The 21,270-nt window shown below is 40.0% G+C and overlaps 1 protein-coding gene across 1 annotated transcript in view; it reads left to right on the top strand.

The window, feature by feature from the left end:
• The window catches only part of polrmt (polymerase (RNA) mitochondrial (DNA directed)), a 44,106-nt gene extending 29,235 nt beyond the window's left edge, over nucleotides 1-14,871 (top strand). The window contains exons 16-21 of the mRNA XM_053321840.1: nucleotides 4,907-4,959; nucleotides 8,064-8,162; nucleotides 8,536-8,608; nucleotides 10,151-10,242; nucleotides 10,875-10,948; nucleotides 13,747-14,871. Coding sequence (XP_053177815.1) covers nucleotides 4,907-4,959; nucleotides 8,064-8,162; nucleotides 8,536-8,608; nucleotides 10,151-10,242; nucleotides 10,875-10,948; nucleotides 13,747-13,796 — 441 coding nt within the window. The 3' untranslated portion in view covers nucleotides 13,797-14,871. The remainder of the gene's footprint in view (nucleotides 1-4,906; nucleotides 4,960-8,063; nucleotides 8,163-8,535; nucleotides 8,609-10,150; nucleotides 10,243-10,874; nucleotides 10,949-13,746) is intronic.
• The last annotated feature ends 6,399 nt before the right edge of the window (nucleotides 14,872-21,270 follow it).

Raw genomic sequence — 21,270 nt, 5'->3', positions numbered from 1 at the left:
GGCTCGATTACTTTTCCTTCTTATAGAAGCAGGATTACAGCAGAGATGGTGAAAGTCTCTACAATCACAATGAGTCTGCTTTTCATTCAAATTCCGGAGAACTATGTATCTCTAAATGTCGGCGTCATGCCCTCCACGCCTCCTTTTGCCTTGGAACAGGAGCATGCCTTTCCCAGGGGTAGCGTGGTGTTTCGTTGATCTTGCAGAATCTTGTGGCATTTTGAGGTGAAATAAAAAATGCAGTTTGAGTTTCAAGGACATCCCCGAGAGGCAGAAAAAGAAAGTTTGGAAGAAATAGTGTCTTGAAAAGGTCAGTGGAAGTGTGGCAAGACTCAGGGGCGTGTGCGTGTGCGTGTGCGTGTGCGTGTGCGTGTGTGTGTGTGTGTGTGTGTGTGTGTGTGTGTGTGTGTGTGTGTGTGTGTGTGTGTGTGTGTGTGTGTGTGTGTGTGTGTGTGTGTGTGTGTGAGCCTGCAGCTGTCTCCATCTGTCTTCAGAGGAAGAGGCGAGGTAGAGGAGCAGGTATCCCAGAACAGCATAGAGGTGAGGTGTAATGGAGAACTGCTTCCACTTGAATAGATGAGACGTGTGTTATTAACCGTTATGTGATGAATGGGGGATTCCCCTCTCTGCAACTTGGCCTATATGTGATTACTGATGGTGGTTCTATCCATGACCATCTGTAGTGCAGCTTTTAGATGATATAGACTACACCCAGCCTACACAGCTGGTTTAGCCAAGGTGTCATTCATCACAGCCTCAGGGTCTGAGTCTGGTCTTGAACACAGATCATCCACGCATGCATTCTAATGAACTGGAGTACAGTGTACAGAAGTGACCTCATTTACAGTGTGGCAGTCCATTACTCACACCAAAGGTAACCTCCATTTCATTCATTCACCCTCACCTTTTTTACGTCACAGCTTCTGCTTTTCCTTAACCTGTTATGCTAGGATGCAACGAGCGGATGTAAAGAGGAAGATGATGGACAGACCCCCCCACCCCACCCCATGTCCTCCTAGAGAAATGATGGATGAGATAGCAGCCATGGCAGAAACTAATGGGGCTTTCACCATGCTGCGCTTCTATTTTAAAACCATTTCTTGATAATTGTGTAATTCTGTCATTCATCACACAACGACCTTCAAGCAATCAACCAGAACCACCAAACCCAGTAACCTGCTGGCTCTCCCTGAACATAGCTTTAATACACTTCCAACCATGTGAACACCTGTCACTTTAATTCAGTTATATTGTTCTTTTTTTATTTTTCATGCAGCTAATTATTTCATAAGGCTGTGGCTGTCATATAGGATTAATAATTACAGAGAAGTGCATCATACATAAATGCTGCTTTATTAACATAGCACCTATGACATTTTATCTCTAATTAAATAATCGAGGAGTTGAGGACAAAAATTGAATGGAAGCAATCCTGATCATCGATTAATCATTACAGTTATTTAAGTAAAAATGGAAAATATTCTGTGGTTTGTGCCTCTAACATGTGAAGTTAGTGAATATCTTTAGGTTTTAACTGTTAGTCTATTTGAATAGGAATGTCACATTGGGTTCTCAGAACTACATGTAACAAATATAAAAAGTAATCAACAGTTGAATCGATGATGAAAATAATCGTAGTAGTTTATCCTCTAAGAAAAAAATGCCAAAAATCAATGCAGTCACATGAAATCTCAGTGCTGGGCAAGATCAAAAACATGTCTCTTAAAAACATCAGAGACAGACTGAAGTGGTGAGATCATCTAGATTAAACACTGAATAATGGAACAACAGTTGGGACACTTGACAGCACCCATGGTGATTTTACTGCAGCATGGAGACATTCATTCACAGCTGTAAGCCTCAAATGCAATTAAAATGAATCTGAAGCACACTCACTCTGTCAGCTGTCAGTATGTCAGTGGACAACAAGTGTCACCTGATGTCATTATAAGCTGAGGTGCTGATGCCCTGCTCAACATTTTTGTTAATGCTGACTTTACTAAAAATCAGTTTCCAGAAGCACACTGTTGAAATAGCACACTGTAATTCTGCTCTGCATTTTTCTCTTTTTAAATGTCTGAAAGCACTTCCCCTTCAGGACCCCCAAGATATTTCACTCCTCCTAAAACCTGTATGGCACCCAAGAGAGCATCCTACATAAGTGTTTGCTTTCCAGCTTTCCAGGGGGTCGGTACAGATTCAGAGGCTGAATGGGGAAGTTAGAATAGCAGAGCGGTGTGGACTTCAAAGACTGTTGTGTTCATCCCACAGAGAAGCAAGCAAGATCAAATAAAAGCGCTAGCACCAAACACATGCAGGGCTCGACAGTAAGGCTTGTCTGCTTGTCTTGGAAGTTTTGGAGGGTGCATGAAAGAGAGATTTACTGGCCCCTACTGACCGGTGTCTTCATATTATGTGACATTAATTACTCAGCTGTTTAGTTAAATGAATAGATTCAGGGTACCGGGATATAACTCCTCAAGACTGAGCCAAGTTCCCACGTCTTGCTTGTCACCTGCTAATTAAAGTGAAGGTGGTTAGCTCCAACGTTAGCGACAATGGGTTAGCTTAACCTGACCAGGATCAGGTAAGGTGGAGTGACTTTCAAGGTGGAGCAGTTATTCTCAGTTTAGTGAGCATGTCTTTAGTCGACAGCATAGTGAGCAGCCAGGCAGGACAAACACTACGTGGTGCTCTTAGATTTTGTTACTGAACTTACTTATACTAGGACGTACACTTGTTATTTCTCTAAATGTGTGGAAGTATTTTGTTTTCACATCACAGATGTCTCAGTGAAACTCAATTTATAATGTCTTTAGTTTCTGTGCTATGTCATATTTACCCAGACAAGTGACTTTTACACCTGGACAAGTGAAAAGTATGTTTATGTGTCTGAAGGACGTGTGTTTCAAAAGTTACTGTTGAGCCTGACAAGATTATTAAAGGCTCCTGTGGGTGTCAGAATGGCAGTGGCCAATTTGGAAATTGTGTGAAGTGGCAGTGAAGAGCAAAATAAAAATGTAATTTATTAACTTTTAGCTTTTCTTTCTCTGACTTGCTGTTGGGCTAAAGCCTTTCCCAGCCTGCATTTCTGTACGTGAGAGGCAGGGTGCAAGCTATAGTGAGGGCAATTTAGACTTACAAAAACCCTACACAAATGCATCTATACTCCACACTAAATGGCTCAGTTGTAACCACTGAACCACTAATTAATTTGTTTTCTGCATCTACCCCCTAACCCCAACCCCAACCCTAAACCTAAACCTAAAGAGAACAAAGAAGAAGAACAAACTGAATGCAAATCTGCCCCTGTGTTTATACATTAATAATTGGGAACAAACAAATATTTTCTATTCATTCATATCAATGTGGGTAGATCTTCTGAACAGTAACTACCAGTAATGACGTCCAATGACTTTTTAAAAGCACACAATTTTTTAGGGCACAGATGATCTAAATGTCTTTTTGAGTTCTGAATGTAGCTTAATTGAAATAGCAAAACATTTTCCTCTCAAAGCTGATTCCCATCATCATCTTTGTACTTTAGACAAAAATGTGCTCTGGACACTAAGATACATTTGTGTAAGCTGAACTCAAGGTAAACAGTCTATTCCAGTGTGCTCTCATTGACGAGAAGTTGACTGCCTGTTGCCAGTCATATCTCTTTCCTGATAGTAGCCTGTCGTTCCCACCCAGGCATGGTTCCAAGGGTCAGGGGAAGACTGGCCCGCCACAGATGCTTTGGCAGGCTGAGTGGACGGACCCTCAGGGCTCGAGAGATTAGAGCACTAAGTCTTCTCTCCACCAGGAACAACTGTCAGTAAAGTCTGTGGTCTGAGGGAGCATTAAAAAAAAGACTGAATAAAACAAATAGCAAGGAGGTATTTGCCTGATGGCTTCACAGTGTGCATACTGGCAAATAGCTAGCGGATCTTAATTTATCCTTCCTTTTTGCACCGATTGTTAGTGATTACAGTTACGTGGGTAATTGTCCTATAGAAGGGATTTTCTGACGTTCTCATGTAAAGAAATAGGGGCTGGTTTAATTGAAGAAGTAATATATATTCCATTCATGTTTCCTCTGCACCACATACGCTCTTTGAGTTTTCCCTCAATTAATTAAATCTGATAGAATCATGAGTCATGATGACTGATGGCCACTGACTTTTAATGAGATGTTATTTTGTGGCATACTCTTGGTGCCTCATCAATAACTACTTTTTTTTATGTTGCTTCTTTTCTTTTCTTTTCTTTTCTTTTCTTTTCTTTTCTTTTCTTTTCTTTAGCTCTCTCTTTAGCTTTCTCTTTTGTATCTCTCTTTCCCATTCATGGTGGATGTGCGTCACCATGAACTAAATCTGGAACACACCCATAACTTAAATTAAAATTTTTTGTTCATTCAGTCTTTGCAAGAAACAGAGCCAGAACGGAGTTGCAGTACAGAACCATTTACATGTAAATGAACATCAGTAACATTCAAGCCCTTTCCAAACGAGTTCCCACAGTCTTGATTAAGCCCATAACCACCAGATGAATCTCTCTGTATTTCATAGTATACAGTTTTGAAATCTCATGTCGGGTGCAACAATTCCCCGCAGGCCTTTGTCCATTAATCCTACAGGTCTTCTAAATGTTATTGGACATTTCACAGGGGTTGTGTGAAGCTTGAAACAATCTATCCACCTTTTTACAGCCCAAACAGTAGATTACAGCAAGGAGCATAACTGGCATACTGGGATGAATACCGGTGGACTGTTTCTACAACCCTCTCTGAGTGTCTGTCATTATTTGTCTTTCAAATATAAATCAAGAGAGGTGCTTGGACTTGAGGTTAATACCATCATCAACAAGATTGAAATGAGGTCATTAACCCTTTCATTTCTTTGTCTTTGTTGTGCCTTTCCAGCTGAAGAGTACTATGCAGCATATCAACCTCCAGATCACCCATGACTCCAAAGAGTAAGTATCTGTATTTGACATCTGTTTGTTCTTCTGGTTCTTTGCTGTCACACTAACACAGACCCACCACAGTACATATAATGCTATCACACAATCATTCTCTCACAGTGCTCATTGACATTTTGTGCTGAAATGTCACCAGTTAGTTTGATATTAGCGAGCTGGAGAACAAGAACAGGAGATAGTCGGCTGGAGAAAATATGTTTACAACAGAGCTTCAAAATGTAGCTTCAGACCGTTTGACAACTTTCTGTTTGGCTTTAAAAGGTAATTGGAAGTAGAAAGTAGAGCTCTCATGAGGCAATTAGCTTAAATTTTCACTAACATCAACCGCATAAAGCACTGTCTCCAGCGGGCTATTTTCACTAATTGCCTGCTCAAAATCGGATGTAACTGTCATAAAGTAGGAAATAGCATCAGTATTGTGAAATGTAACGTCTTTGAAAACATATCAGTCCCACTTTCAGAAGTTGAGACTTTGCGAACAGAATGTAATTGGAAAGAAAAGTAGTTAAAACTGCTTTGTGAAGAAGCGTCACTTATGGAAGCATCGTTTTACTGCCAAAATACCACATTAACTAAAAGAAAATGGGATTATGTGTTTGTTCTGTAATGGGAGGTACGTGTTGCATTGAAGGACACAACATGAGAAAAAGTACAAAATGTTATTAATTATGTGTATCTATTTAATAATGAAAACGCTGCCCTACTTTATTGAATATGTATATCAACAACATTAGGGCTTCAACTGCTGGGTGGCTTATAGGGGAGCCTGATAGATAAATAGGTTTGAGATTTCACATATGAGCTTAACACATTTCACAGTCCACTTCCAGAAGATGATATCTGACCTTTTTTGGGAGAAAGAAGACCATGATTTGTGGTCTTCTCTGAAAAAGAGCCAGTTTTGGATGTGTTCAGGAGGCGTGAATGACTGTCATGGTGGTGAAGCGAGATAAAAAAAGAAAGTGTAGATGGAGTTTTTAAAGAGACGACAGAGGAAGGATGATAGAGGTGAGCAGAGGACCAAAAAAAGACGGAATGAGAGACATCGGGGAAGACTAGCTGTGCAGAGATGGAATGAGAGCACTGATACAATCAGGCAGTTTTTTCCCCCTACATGTCCACAGACACACGGTTGTGCTCAAGGGGAGGGGGGGGGGTGCTTAGAGAGGCCATTTCTCTTAAAATTTGAAACTTGCTGTCAGAGAATCCATCAGTGTTTCACTTGCTGACATTAAGACTCAGATCTGATACGATACAGTCAGGCAGTTTGTTCCCCCTACATGTCCACAGACACACGGTTGTGCTCAATGTAATCAAACTTACTAAAAAAAGCTTTCCAGGATTAAATATGTAAATAGAAGTGCAAGTGGAATGGTGACAGCCTACAAGCCCTGTTTTTTTTTCCCTTTTTTCCCTCTGTCCCTCACATCTTGAAAAGAGCACTTCTAAACTGTAGTGGGAAAATATGAAATGTTCAATATCACTTGTGACATGGAGTAAACTTTCTACCTGCTCCTGTGCTCCGTAGGGAGAGTGGTTTCACTTCAGAGAGCTGTGCTAACCCTTAGAGTACTGACTTAGCACCTCTCCAGTCAAGCCAGACCTGTGGGATTTAAGGTGACTCAGGTGTGTGTGTGTGTGTGTGTGTGTGTGTGTGTGTGTGTGTGTGTGCGTGTGTGTGTGCGTGTGTGCGTGTGTGCGTGCGTGTGCGTGCGTGTGCGTGCGTGTGCGTGTGCGTGTGACCGAAGAGGAAGGAAAAAGAGAGATGGGGTTTTTTTTGGTAAGCATTGAAACAGAGTGTGCTGAAAATAATTTTTCAGAAATGTAGTTTTTGTATCGCTCCAGCCCAAAACAGCAGAACTAAAAGGACTCTGAAGAAAACATTTCCAAACCAAAAATAAAATGGACAGAAGGGAAAATGAGACTGACAGACAGGCATCGTGTGCACCTCTTGTGTGTGCGTGTGTGTGTGTGTGCGTGTGTGTGCGTGTGTGTGCGCGTGTGTGCGCGCGTGTGTGTGTGTGTGTGTGTGTGTGTGTGTGTGTGTGTGTGTGTGTGTGTGTGTGTGTGTGTGTGTGTGTGTGTGTGTGTGTGTGTGTGTGTGTGTGTGTGTGTGTGTGTTTTAGCTTTGGGTTTGGCCCAGACTCTCTCCACTCTTTCTCCATTCCCATTAGAGGAGTGTTCTGGTCTGTGGCAGCCCAGAGGATTTGAATGGCACAGGCTCAGGGTAATGGGAACATGGGGATAAAGATTGGGAGAACGCTTTTTTAACAGCCAGTTGTATCGTCAGCAGCAGCAACATTGAATTTCTATTACCTCGTACTATTTTTTTTTATGTCACTTCTACATTTGTATGCTTGTATAATGACTATTGTTTAAGAAGCATGGAGCCACAGAGTCCTCCAGAAGTCACATGCAATAGCAGAAAATAAACATTTATATTGAAATCCATGCGCACAGATAGGCAGGGGAATGTGATTGATAATGTTAATTATGCAGCCATTAATATATTTATTATAATTTATTACTTCACCTGATAATGTAATGACATTATATTTGTGGTATTATCATTGCTATTAGTAAGACTTTCTGTATCCGCATCTGACCATCAGGCGAATATGAAACAATTAAAGACAGTGAAAAATACATAATACATAAATACTTGTGTTAAAGGCTGGAAACAACAAACCTGGTAACTTAATCCAGCTACTAGCGCCTCTAAACTCACTAATTGATAGGCCATATCTCCTCTGATCACATGTAATGGATTTAATGTAAATCTCTCTTGTAATAACTCTTTTACTTTATCTGCACATTTATTATAACTTTGACTTAAAAACACCCTTAAAAGAATGGTTAGGTTCTTTTATGGTTAGTGACATTGTTGCTGTGCTGTCTAAAATACTTTATCTGAAGAAGTACACAAACGTAAAGAGAAATAAAACATGTACAATTGTGGACCATCTGTCAGCACGGTTCATAATGAGGCCACTTCAGACATCCCATGATATTAGAAAGCATCAAAGTACAGGCACCATTACAGAAAGTGCAGAACTGTTTTATTATATATGTCTCTCCTTGGCTTTCTGTTTCCTCAGGAGGCCAGACACAGTTAAACAGAAGAATGCCTTCCCGCCAAACTTCATCCACTCCCTGGACTCCACACACATGATGCTGACCTCTCTTTACTGCTATAGGTATCAGTGATATAGGTTGTCTTTGCAGAATAACATTATGTATTATATAATACTTTATGTCTCTGTCATTGACTCTCTATGTATGCATGACCTCAGCTAACTTTGAGAATGCAATTATCACCTCAGATGGGTGTTGTATGATATGTCTCGCAATATAAGCTCATGTCACAGAACTGGCCTCTTGACAGGTTTGATAATTCATGATGGAACTCACACTGGCTTTAAATGAATGTCAGCTATGGTTTTCGCAGTTATTGTCTATGTAATACAATTCTGTACAGCTTTACTTTCAAAGTCTACTTATTTTTAATGTCGTTGTCTACTCTCTCCTTCAATCTCTGCATATGATCTCTCTCCTCTTCTATCCTCCTAGCGCTGGTTTGACATTCGTCTCAGTCCACGACTGTTTCTGGACACACGCCCTCACCGTGGACACCATGAACAAGGTATTTAATTACAGTACAACCTTTTTTTCCCCTTCCACTTATCTAGATTATTTCATCATTCCTCGTCCAAGTCATCTTTCACTGCTGTTTCCATCCTGTCTGATCATATATCACCAGGGTTTAATATTCTCCTCTTTTTGCTGATGAACCAAAGCTAAAAGTGGCAGTGGCACATGTGAGTCGATTGTTCTGTCTCTTGTCTTTACATTCAGCTCCTTTTCAATTCATTTTGGTGAAATGAAACAGAAAAATCATAGAAGATGAGATTATTTTAGCACTTTTCCAGTGGATGATAGTGATAAGAGTAATTTGTGGCATCTATAACTATTGCTTACATTTATCACCTGCTAGGTGCAGGTAGCACCATCAGACAGAGGCTGCTGAATAAATAACTGTCTGCCCCTGCCTGGTGAGACTAGCCTTGTCAACAGGCCCAGACTGAGACACAGTGTAGAATAAAATGGATCAAATTACCATAAAGCTCCAATTTTCTGTAGATGTAGCTTCAGAGCACAGCCACAGTTTTATGTCTTCACCCAATCTCAGAGGAGTTGCAACCAATGAAGCAGCTCCCTCTCAGTACATTTATTCTCTCTCATATTCTCCGTCTCTTGATGTGTGCGTGTACGCCTTTCTCATTACACAGGTAATTGAACACAGCAGCAAAGGAAAGGTATTGCGTAGATATATTAGTCAACACCTAGTTTAGTTTAATGACAACTGATCCTTCCTTCATCCATTTATTTTTTTCAACTGGCTACCCTTTCGCATAAGGCTGGAGACTTTCCCAGCAGGTGTTGGGTGAGACTGCACAGGTTGCCAGCATAGAAAGGTTTCTTAGGAACATCATTGTGGTGTGTGTGCATGCTTGAGAGCATATGAGGACATCAACACAAAGGGTTGTTTTTGTGCACTAAAGTGCAAGAATCGTAAAAGTAAAGCATGGAAACTGTTTGTTGTACCAAGAGGAAACAGCTTTGTTAGCTCTAGTGATAAAATCAGAGTCTTGGATTTTAATAAGGTGGTGGTCAGTTTGTCACATTAACATTGTAATATTTCAGAGAAAAAAAATCTTGGCCTCCTGAATGTGATAAATAACACCTCATAAATCCTGTATTTGATATAATTTCCTGTGAGTGAATTAAACTTGAGCAAAGTTGAGCATTTTATAAGTGGGTCTGGGGGGATTGACTCACTTTTGGAGCTAGCCTCAAGTGCCCATTTGAGGAACTGTAGATTTTGGCATTTGTGAGTTGGCTTAATTTTACAGCCTCAGAGGTGCTGCTTGCCATAAGCTCACCCCTTAAAAACATTGTGTAGCCTTGGTTCTCTTATTACTGGTGTTTATGTGTCATGTGCACATCCTCTAATGTTTGCAAGTGGGAACTGACCTGTCAACATCACAGGGACCAGTACAGAGAATAAGAACACATCACTTCCACAGGTGTCAACAGAGATGTGAAAAATTCCCACTATGCCCTCCATTCTACTTTAATAGTAAGTCAATGTGCACTTCTCTCTGCCTCTTCCTCCCCCTGTCAGGTCTGTCGGGAACAGTTTGTCGCACTGCACAGCCAGCCAATCCTTCAAGAGCTGTCCAACTTCCTGCTACAGAAATACTGCATCGGGCTCACGTGAGTGTTCACACACCTGCGGGCAGGAACATGAATTTGCATCCTCACATACATACCCCAAATATCAGCAACAGTACTGTGTTTATTCATCTATCTATATGATAATATCAATAAAAAGCTACCTTATTTTAATTTAATTTTTCATCTGATGCAAATTATTATTCTCCTGTAAATTTTTGCAAAATATTATGCAAATCACAAGTTCATATTTTCCCTTAAATCCCTCCATCTGCATTCTCTCCTTCTTTTTCTGTCCATCATTGACGTTAAGCTCTGCCAGTTTACTTGCGCTACACAGAATGATCTTTATGTATGTTAATGGTGTAGACAAAAGCCATAATACATACTCCAACATGTACACTCATCATAAATCAGTCCAAAAGTGACACACACAAATGGTTATAAGACTGTAAAAGTTAAATCAGTGTAACAGAGTTTCTCTTTCCACTTATTAAATGATTTTCTCAAGCTGCATGTGTGTTTCTGGCCTCAGGCTGGGTTATGTTTATCATCACTGACTGTGTTTTTCCTCTTCGGGATAATTGGACACCTTCTCTACAGCAGCACTTGCCCAAGACAATTTCATTTGTATGTGTAAAGTCTTAACTTTTTATTCTCCTCTTTTCTTGCAGGGCTGAAGCCAAGAACAAGAAATACCAGGAGTACAGGAAGCTGGTGCTGCTACTGGCCAAAGTGCCCCAGACAGGTCAGTTTGTAGAGTATGCAGCTGTCCCAAACACCTGGAGGGAAAGGGAGGGAGGGAGGGAGGGAGGGAGGGAGGGAGGGAGGGAGGGAGGGAGGGAGGGAAGGAGGGAGGGGGGCAGCAAGCAGGATATTGTTTTTTTCTTAATTGGTTAGAAGAGGTTCCGTGTGTCCTCAAGTTCGATTTGAGGTTAGCAGAAGCCTTCAGTGATATTATTTAATTGGCTTTGTTCACAGTCTTTGGCACATGTGCCAGCACAGCAACAGTTAATTGTAGTTGCTTATTCTCTGTGCACTTATCCCATTATCTGTAGTCCACGTTTAAAACAGGAAAAGTTATTGAGTTTGGCTAAAATTGAATGTTCAGTTTAAATCATGACTGATGTATTTATTTCTGCCTGTATAGCCACTAGCAGATCCAGATTCCCCTGTTTTCCTTTGATACCACTGGTGCCCAGAGTGAAGGTACAGAGGCGGCGTCTCTGTCAGTCAGGTGGATGAAGGCTTTGCTGTTACGAAACTGCCTCGTACAATCTCCATCTGTACACTTACTGTCTGCTTGGCACTGACAGCTGGGTTATATAAATTGATTACTGTTAATTGTGTCCCCTCTCTGCATAATCAGCTTATGTGGCTGAGACCAGTCAGGTGTGCTCCTGAGTGGTGTGCATCTCAGTGTCTGTTAGTGAGTATGTGTGTGTGTGTGTGTGTGTGTGTGTGTGTGTGTGTCCCTGAATGCCCACTGGTTCAATGTTCAATACCAGACTCAATGAATCTGGACTGAAATCCATTATAATCTTCACAATGAAGGGTCCTGAACTTATTATTAAAGTGAATCAGGTTTCACCATGTGTAATCTAGCAGGGGATAAGCTGAATCAGGTGCATCTGTGACCATAGAGTCAGGAAAAAAAGGCTGGAGAGCAAACTGAATAACTTCCATTATTGTTCAAAGAGGCTGATGTTTGAACAGCTAGAGTCTGGCTTTGATGGCAAAACAGCAGCTGATTATGAGGACAGTAAATGCTTTAAGTTATTCAGTGTGCTCCTGTCTTTCCTCTGTGCCTGTGTGTAAACTTGTTGAACCTTGCCATAAATGAATGATTCATGTCTGGTCATCTGTCATGGAAATATTCAGACACAAACATCAGCTACAATCTGAAAATTCAAATATGTTCATTCATCAGCATCTAACTGCACATTATGTTGCTCTCATACAAATACATATAATATTCCATGAGATGTCTAATAATGGAAATAAAATAAATATAGTCATACAGCCTCATATTTATGTATTAATATAAACATAACCCAAACAAAACAACATTTATATTTCATGCACTAATTCAAGTCAGTTTAGCATTGTACTGACTAGTTGATTCATCGATTTGTTGATCAAAAGTAAATAAATTAGCATCTATTTTGATAAAGCAAGGGGGCTCTGGGAAGTTATGATGATCATCATATCAACTTCTTTTGGATGTTTTATTGATTAAACAATGAATTGATTAATTGAGAAAATAGTCGCAGCCTACGTCGGTTAACATTACTAGTAACTGATTTGATAATGGATCAACTATCTTTAATCCATATCAATTTGTGTGAGGATTTTATCCATCCGTCCATCCGTCTTCTGCCGCTTATCAGGGGTCGGGTCACGGGGGCAGCAGCCTAAGCAGGGAAGCCCACTTCCCACCCACCTCCACCACCATAAGGTAGTAGCTCAGGATGCTCAGAATGACTGTATCACTGCTCTCGCCCCCTCAGATTCTAGTTGTCTTAATCTCACAAGTCACTTTCTGGAGATTTTATCTTTGTTTTCTATCATAAGTCATTTTCTCCCTCCATTCAAATGAATTCAGAAAATGTAAAGATTTTTTAAAACATTTATGTTGTCATAAATCATAGAGATAAAAGACAGTAGACGCTCCACACAAAAAAACACAATACAAGTTAGGTAGTCAACTAAAAAATGTATCATATGGAGGAATCGCTTGCTGCATGAATGAGCATATTCATGAAAAACAGTTTTTCTTGTAACTAAGTGCTATATAACAGAGTTCATATCAATACCACCCATGTGTTATGTTGAGACTAGAACTTAGTCATAACTCTATTGATCAGTTATTAGTTTAATGATTGATGTCAACATTATTTTGTTGCATCAGTAAGCTTCTGGTTCTTAACTTTTTATGGGCTTTCCTCAATAATTCAGGCTGCAGCTCCTGCTGGTGAGCACAGCTGTCAGAGAGGCCAAGAGTACACAAGGCAAAGCACAAAGTGCAAGACAGGACCGCATCCAGAGCTAAAATTAGTATTTAAGTGGTGTATTAAAGTTCATAGAAAATGTACTGGCGCCCAGTAAAACTAAAAAGCAGTATCTCATTTAAAATGAAAGGTATTGAGTTGCCTTTAAAAAGAAAAACTTCTCCTCTTCCTCCTCCTCAGCCTGTAGACTGGACACCAGAACAAAGTCTTAGTTTAAGATCACGCTGCCTGACCATTAACTACATTTATGATTAATAATAGATTAATAATTGCGCAAATTTGTTTAAATTGATCACATTCTCCCTCAATGATATCTTAAACCTATCTTTGGTTAATTATTGAACATAATACATCATACCATACCTCAAGAATACTCCCTGCTGGAGAAACTGGGGAAATGAAAGTTATAGTACTTACATAAAAATGATGAGGTCATGTTTATGTTAAAAGTTGCTGCAGATAATATAATTCACTTTGTGTCACTGCTCTCCACACACCTAAACCTGCTCTGACATTTTGCCTCTTGCCTCTCTAGGTGATTTTGATCTCCAGCAGGTGAAAAAATCCACTTATTTCTTCAGCTGAGAGGCTGGTGAAGGCGGGCCAGTGGAGGGAGATGAGTAGAATTGACAGAGTGCAGCAGGGAGGCTGAAGGCTCCGAGGTCTGGACTGGCTTCGTCTCCCCCAGACATTAGCGCATTGATCCAGCCGCGCCCTGCCTGGCTTCCTGGTCCACAGGCTGGCATGAGCTGCTGGATCTACTGGAGTCGTTCACACACAGTGAACCCGCCTGATTAACTGACTGTTGGGCTGATGTTGAGGGAGGGACACTCATCCAAGCAAGAGATGAGGGAATCGGCAATGGATGGGAATGTTAAAGACTTCAATCAGTACAAAGCACCTCTTATAACGGACGTTTAGACCGTATTCATGTGTGTGTGTGTGTGTATGTTCATAAGCTATACTGTAGACTGAATCATATGTCGATCTCGCCATCGTCAGCAACACCTCTGCTGCTCAATAAGACTGAGCAAAGGCGCTCTACCTGCATAGTGTGATTGCCAGTGATTGGATGTGAGTGTGCGGGTGTGCGGGTGTGTGTGTGTGTTTGTGTGCGTCGGTGGGTGTTCATTGTCATGCTGTGAAGACCACTGAGCACGGAGCCGCCTCTGCTACTATCCCACCTAATCATCGATCCCATCACTCACTGGATGGCAGGATGCTATCTGACACAATGTTGTAACATTTCAACTCTGACAGGATTCACTGGAGAAGTTTGAAGAGACATTTAAGAGTAAATGAAAGATGAACTTTACTGTGATGGAGGATACAGGACTATCACAGAAAGTGCAATTTGGAGGGATGAGTCAAGAGGCTGGTTTTTCACCTTCTCAGAGTGACTAAGCACTTGACAGCTGCGCTAAAATAAATGTGTCTCTTAAAATGAAAAGTGTTATTCATTTGATGGTTCAAAGAAAGAGCTAGTATTCTTGGTGTGCTTAAACAGGATGAATGAGGCAGCCACTTATTTAGCTATATCTGCATATTTCAATCCTATTGTGTATCATGAGATGAAGGCCTTTTAGATGCACCACAAAGGGTTTGCAGGCTTCACTAATCAACTTGGTTCTTATTTTTCTGGGCCAGTGCCGCATCTAGATGTAAAAATAGCAGAAGCGCTATCTGATCATCGCTGGAAACGTTACAGCAGTTTCAGACAAAAGGTGCTATCGATGTTCAAAGGCAAACGTAGACTCAGCCAAACAAAGCTGGGTGAGTGACAATGTAATGAAATGGAAATAATCTTTGAGGGGCATAAATATTGCACTGATTAGACTGTAGGTTTTCAGATGATTTGCATGGCAACATGCACATGGAGATGCTCTCCATATTTTATGATGTACAGGCGACATGACTTTGATCACTCATTTTATTATTACATCTATCACCCAATGACGTTTAAGTGAAATCCTCTTTGAACTGTATTTTTCATGCTCATTGTGCTTCCTGAGTCATTAATATTGCAATTACAGGTTTATTCACTCACTTTGAAAAGTTAGCTGATTATTGATAATGATCAGATTTCTTCTCAGACATTCCAAATGAACACTGACCTTTAATGGGATGTTAATAACTGATGTTAAATTGGTGTCAGTGCATGTATTAAATGAACAGTTTCTTATTTTAGGAAATATGATCATTCACTTTCTTGCTGAGAGGATTGAGACCACTTTCAGTTTTTTACGCTAAATATGAAGCTACCACCAGCCGTTGGTTAGCTTAGCATCTCTAAATCAACACGCTATATCTCGCTGGCTTAATCTGTCAAAAACCAACATCTAAAAGTAACAAGGTTTTATCAGGGGTTGGTGGATTTTGTTTCTGTATGACAGATATATGCTAGCTGTTGACTCCATGTCCAGCTTAAAGTCCAACTGAAACAGCATTCAAGAGTATCCAAATTCCACATCGTGCCATCAAGTGAAACAGGATAGACAGGCTGGACGTAACATTGGGAGGAATTTGATTTAAATGTTGAAAGTGGGCATGTTATAATGAATCTTGGCTCTGTACCGCTGAAAGTTGAAGACTGATTGAAGGATGGATGTCATATTATTGGTTGAAGGGTTGAAGGTTCACACCTACTTAAGCACACATATTTTGTTCTACAGAAAGAGAACACAGTAAGTGTTTTAATAATATTGTATACAAACAAAACTTAGTTTCTATAATGTTTTTTATTTCATATCAAATGCTGACCCCATATACAGTCAGCTGTGTTGTTGTGGAAGTTGTGTAGCGATGTTGCAAATTGCAGTTGTATTTGCAGTTTTAGGTATGAATGACCAATCTCAGCTCATGCCATAAAACTGTAGCCTATGACTTGAATTAATAAATTACTTACTGTTGAGCCTCAGGATATCCCTATTTAAAGTGACTTTAACATCAGTGGTTTTAACTATAGCCCACAAATCACTAACATTATTGTTTGCTTGTCCTTTGCTATTATTAGTAGCTAAATTATAGTTTTTGTCAAAACAAATTTGCAGCATTGAAGTGCATCCTACAACACAGGATGGACATATTGTATACATAAAGTCAACAGCTAAATAGTTTCAATAAGAACAGCAGCTACATATTTTTGAGCTTTTTTTTAAGCTAACGCATGGTGTTGGCTAGCTAACAGCTAACATCACCTGTGAGTTTAAAGCCATTTTCTTGTTCAATATTATTATGAAATGCAATATAGTGATAAAAGTTGGCCTTTAAAGGTGCAGTGTGTAATATATAGTGGCATCTAGCAGAACAGACTTGGCAGAAATTGAATATAATATTCACAAGTATGTTTATCTTGTATATTATCCCATGAAAATAATAATCCTTATGTTTTTGTTACTGTAGATTGACCCCTTTATATCTACATAGGAAGTGGGTCCTCTTCCATGGAGGCTGCCATGTTGCACTGTCATATTTCTACAGTAGCCCAGAATGGACAAACCAAATACTGACTCCATCTTTTGACATTTTTTGGCCACTGTAGGTTCTCCTACACCCTTGAAAGGGGAGGAGTATTCAGTTGGTTTCAATCTGCAACTTCAATACTAGATGCCACAAAATCCTACACACTTAAACTAATATTTATTATATTTTGTGCAGCTCTACAGTATGTTCACATCACACTTCTAAATGCAAAATATCCTTTTTCGACTAACGTTAAACTCATCTAATAAACTAACTCTGTTGGTATAACGTGTCTTTACACTTTACATGCTACAGTCTGAATGGTAAAGCAAACAAAGCCACATTGTCCTTACAGTAGGCATCGTCCCAGCGTGTCTCTTCTCACCCCTCGTCTCCTCAAGTTGACAGTTGTCAAGGACAGGGCTCTCTCCTGTAAAGTGCTCTCAGGATCTCACATACTTAACACATATCACATTTCACAACTTATAGCTTCTGACACACCCAGCTGCCTGGAAAATAAAGTACAGCACTACATGACCTGAGCTCAACACCAATGAGTGTTAATGGGTGGATGGATGCTAGGGGTATAAGTGGCTCAATCAATAGCCGTTACTCAGACCTGAGGGAGGGTTGGATGGTTAGAAGTTAGCTTTAAAATGCTGCTGTTACCAAATTTAAAATAGCAGAGTGTGCGTGAAAAGCAGCAGGTCAGAGAGCATGCACACTTATTATCTATTTTTGTGCGTGTGTGTGCGCGTGCTCCGGGGTAAACTACAGTTGACTTTGACTGCAGTAAACAGGATATTGAAGATGTCCTTACAGCAAATTGCAGTTGCCGTGTGGCTTGATGGGCCTGTCTCAGTTTCTCTGGGGTGATTCCAAGGATGTCTGCTGTTAGATCAGAGCTGCACTGGACCAACCTGCATCAACAGCAGGAAATAGTCAGATAGCTTCCATTAGGGACCTCTCCTGAGATTCACGCATCTTTTTCATAGTGATTTTGTATTAGGGAAATGTATTAGTGAACTTGTGATGGAGCTCAGGGATGACAGGAAACAGACAACTTGTACATTTGACAAAGCCATCACTTCAGGGCATCTCCTGAGAGAAGAAAATGTGTTTTTTCAGCATGTTTTGAAGGGCTTTTCCACTCCAAGTCCAGTTTCTTTTTGTACCTGACAGATGGATCAGACTGCTGATATCACCACAACACAGTCATAAACAGTCCTTAAATAAACATGTTTGAATAGATGTGCTCATCTATTTACTAATGGCCTGATGTCCTCGGCAGTGCTGCTAAAAGTCTTTGGATGTGCATCTAATATATATGGAAGCGTATTGCTGCCACACCAGAAAAAAAAAACGGATCAGTATCTCGTTATAACGTGATAGTTTCTTGTTATAACATAAAACTTTTCAAGTTATAACATGATAGTTTCTTGTTATAACATAAAACGTTTCACGTTATAATGTGATAAATTGGTCTCAGGTGGAGGTGGAAGCTGGTTAATCAGGTTGTGAACCGGCATCACCATGGCCCAAAACACACTAAGGGCTAGGGGGGGGCTTCCCAAATGGTAATATGGCAAATTAAAGGCCAGCATCAAGCACTCGTACAACAGCAGAATCTCACCATGTCTCAACCCAAGCATGAAGTAGAACTTGATCAAATCCTGTAAATGAGCCAAATTCCTCAATTAATCCGTTCTCCACACAGCGTTTCCTCATTCCCACAACGTGAAACATTTATGTTATCATGTTATAACATGAAAAGTTTTATAGTGGTTTATTCTGCTCTTCTAACAGCTAACAGGCCATTCATGAACATTGACTTATGAAATAAATTATTTTTTATGTGAGCAAAATCTATTTTGAAAAAATAGGTCGAATGCTCAAAACAGCCATGGCAAGTTTGTTCAGATTGCTAAATCTGAACAAATACATCTGTAATTTCTTTGATTCGGGCATTTGCAAGTCTTCACTTGCTCTTGTACAGTATTTTCTTTTAGTTCTCTGGTCTGGAAGAGTTGGGACAACATTTCCAGACCACAACAGTTCTTAGTAGTTTTCTATTATTGCTGCTGCACAATCAAGAATTTGTTTTTGAATTGAAATATTAATTTTACTGTCTTTAAAGCCGAAATGAAGCAGAAGCCAGGCTACTGTGTTTCTCTTTAGAGTTTCCATGTTCATCCAGCTGGCTGGCTTTCCTCCACTCTGAGTCAAGAGGAGGCTCAAAATTGCTTTTATTGCATTTAAGTGTGTTTGTCCTGTGATATAGTGGGGACCTATTTCCCTGTCTCACACCCAAAGCATTCTGGGATAGGTTCCAGCTCACCATGACCAAAAATAGAAATAAGCTGCTGAAAAAAATAAAATACTTAATGAATTAGCCAATGAAAATAGTTCCCTATAAAACAATAGAAATAAACGTAGATATTTTGCATAGCTTGTTCTGAATTAATATAAGACCTTGAATGACATGTTTACTGTATGGCTCTGTGTAACACCACACCTGAACATGGATCACACTAAGTCTAGACAGTAATGTGGGGCTTTTAGCAAGCTCTGTATTCCAGTCACGGGTTCATCAGAGAGTGAACACTGCAGAAGTGTTGGTTGCTATCTGCCAGACATGCCAGAGCTGGAAGCCACTCTTCGATAGCTGGACCACTCACTCTCACTGAAAGAGCACTTTGATTTCCTTGCCAGGCTCCTGGGCTCTCCCGGCCTATCTCCTGCCCCATGGCGTCATGAGTGCCCAGCACTCAGGAGCACTAGCAGGGGAGCGGAGTGTACAGACAGTCCTGGAGGGAGCAAATGGGGCCAGAGCTCTCTGTCAGCAGGGGAGAGGAAGCAGAAGTCAGCACAGAGGAGAGGGAGAGCTGGCGTTTAGGAGAAAGAAACAGGTGGTACAGTGTTGGCAGGTGTGTGTATGTGTGTGTGTATATGTCAGGTACTGTATGTCAGTGTGAGATTCCTTGGCCTGACCTTTATTCTGACTGGCAGGCAGTGATGGGGTGACAACAACCATTAAACACACACACACACACACATCTGGGGCCTGATGTAGTGATGCGCTAATGAAGTAGATATGCTGAAAGAAAGGTGTCAGTGACATGTAGGGTTTTTTTAAACCTTTCTCTTTAAATCTAATTTAAAAAGCATCTTTATGAGATTTAGAAATAGCCTGTACATTACAGGCAGTATAAACTAAACCAGCAGAGGCTTCTTCAGTCCCCTGCCTTTACATATTTGGATGGCAAACACACAGAGTTGTGTCTCAAGTCTTTTTTAATTTCCTCTTTGGAGACCATCTGTCCTGACTCTGCAGGTAAAAGTGTCTGCCTGTCCAGCAACACAAACACAGTGACAATCTCAAAATGCCCTGGAGTCATTCAAAGAGCAAACTTTTGATAAAAGATTTATTCCCATTCATTTTTCAATATAGCAGTGAAAAATGAATGAAACAGAGGGATGGATAAAAAAAAAAAGTCTGATTCATGTATAAAACAGAGTAATATTTTATATCTTTAGCTTAGCTTCATATAACCAGCTGCATTTCTGAAATATTGACAAGTGCTCATAAGTAGGCTTTAAAATGTCAGATTTTTATAATTAAAGCATTCAAATGCTCAACAGATCAATCTACAGAAATACTGTTAAATACTGTTGTATTAAATACTGTTTCTGAATGTGTCTCTTTCTCTTTTTGATAACCAGGCAGATGATGAAACTGATATTAAACCAGTAGGAGTAAACAATAACAAAGATTTGAAGATGATTGTAAGTGACACAGTACAACATCATCATGACTAACAGAAGGCCAAGGAAGTGCTTATTGCTTCTGCTTCTATTACAAATATGCAAAATGACTGAATACTCGTGCTCTTCCAACATGCTGACCCAAAATGAATTTTCTAAACATGAAGCAGAGGAATCGTATTGTATTCAAATACAATTTATTTGTTTTCCTCTTTACAGGTATTGCAGTGGGATATAACTGACAATGATGTTTCCATTGTGGGGAGCTTGCTTTTTTTTTTTTTTTTTTTTACAGCCACACACACAAAGAATATAGTACATGTATGTGGAGACTACAGTATATGCTAGGCACTAGGTATGCACAGGTACGGGATGTGACAACTGTAGACTGGCTCTACAGAAAAGAAAATCAGGTTCCTGACACAGAAACACTTGTGCTGAAACTTTAGCGTCTGATTTCATAAACCGCCTGAGATGGCCTGTTTGCCTCAAGGGAATTGATAGTTACTGATCAAGATCTCAGTGTGCATTGGCTCGCTGACATTTTGTCCGTGTGAGTATTTATTGGTTTTGGTATTGGTATTGGCTTTGTACTCAGTCACTGTTTAGATTATTACTCACACTAACAGATCTGGGATTTGAAAACAAAAGCAGGCAAGGATCAAGTTTTTTAAAAAGACAGATAAATGTAAAGGCATTTAAAAAACAATCTGAATGATTGCTGTTTGAGATTGTATTTTGTTCTGTAAAATACATAACAATGTGCAAAAAGAGAATTATTAAGGAAAAGGTGTATTATATATATTTTGTTTTGTTAGTGTAGTTATTGTTG

This window comes from Scomber japonicus, chromosome 7 (assembly GCF_027409825.1).
Source record: "Scomber japonicus isolate fScoJap1 chromosome 7, fScoJap1.pri, whole genome shotgun sequence".
NCBI lineage: Eukaryota > Metazoa > Chordata > Actinopteri > Scombriformes > Scombridae > Scomber > Scomber japonicus.
This window is presented reverse-complemented; position numbering and strand designations above follow the sequence as displayed.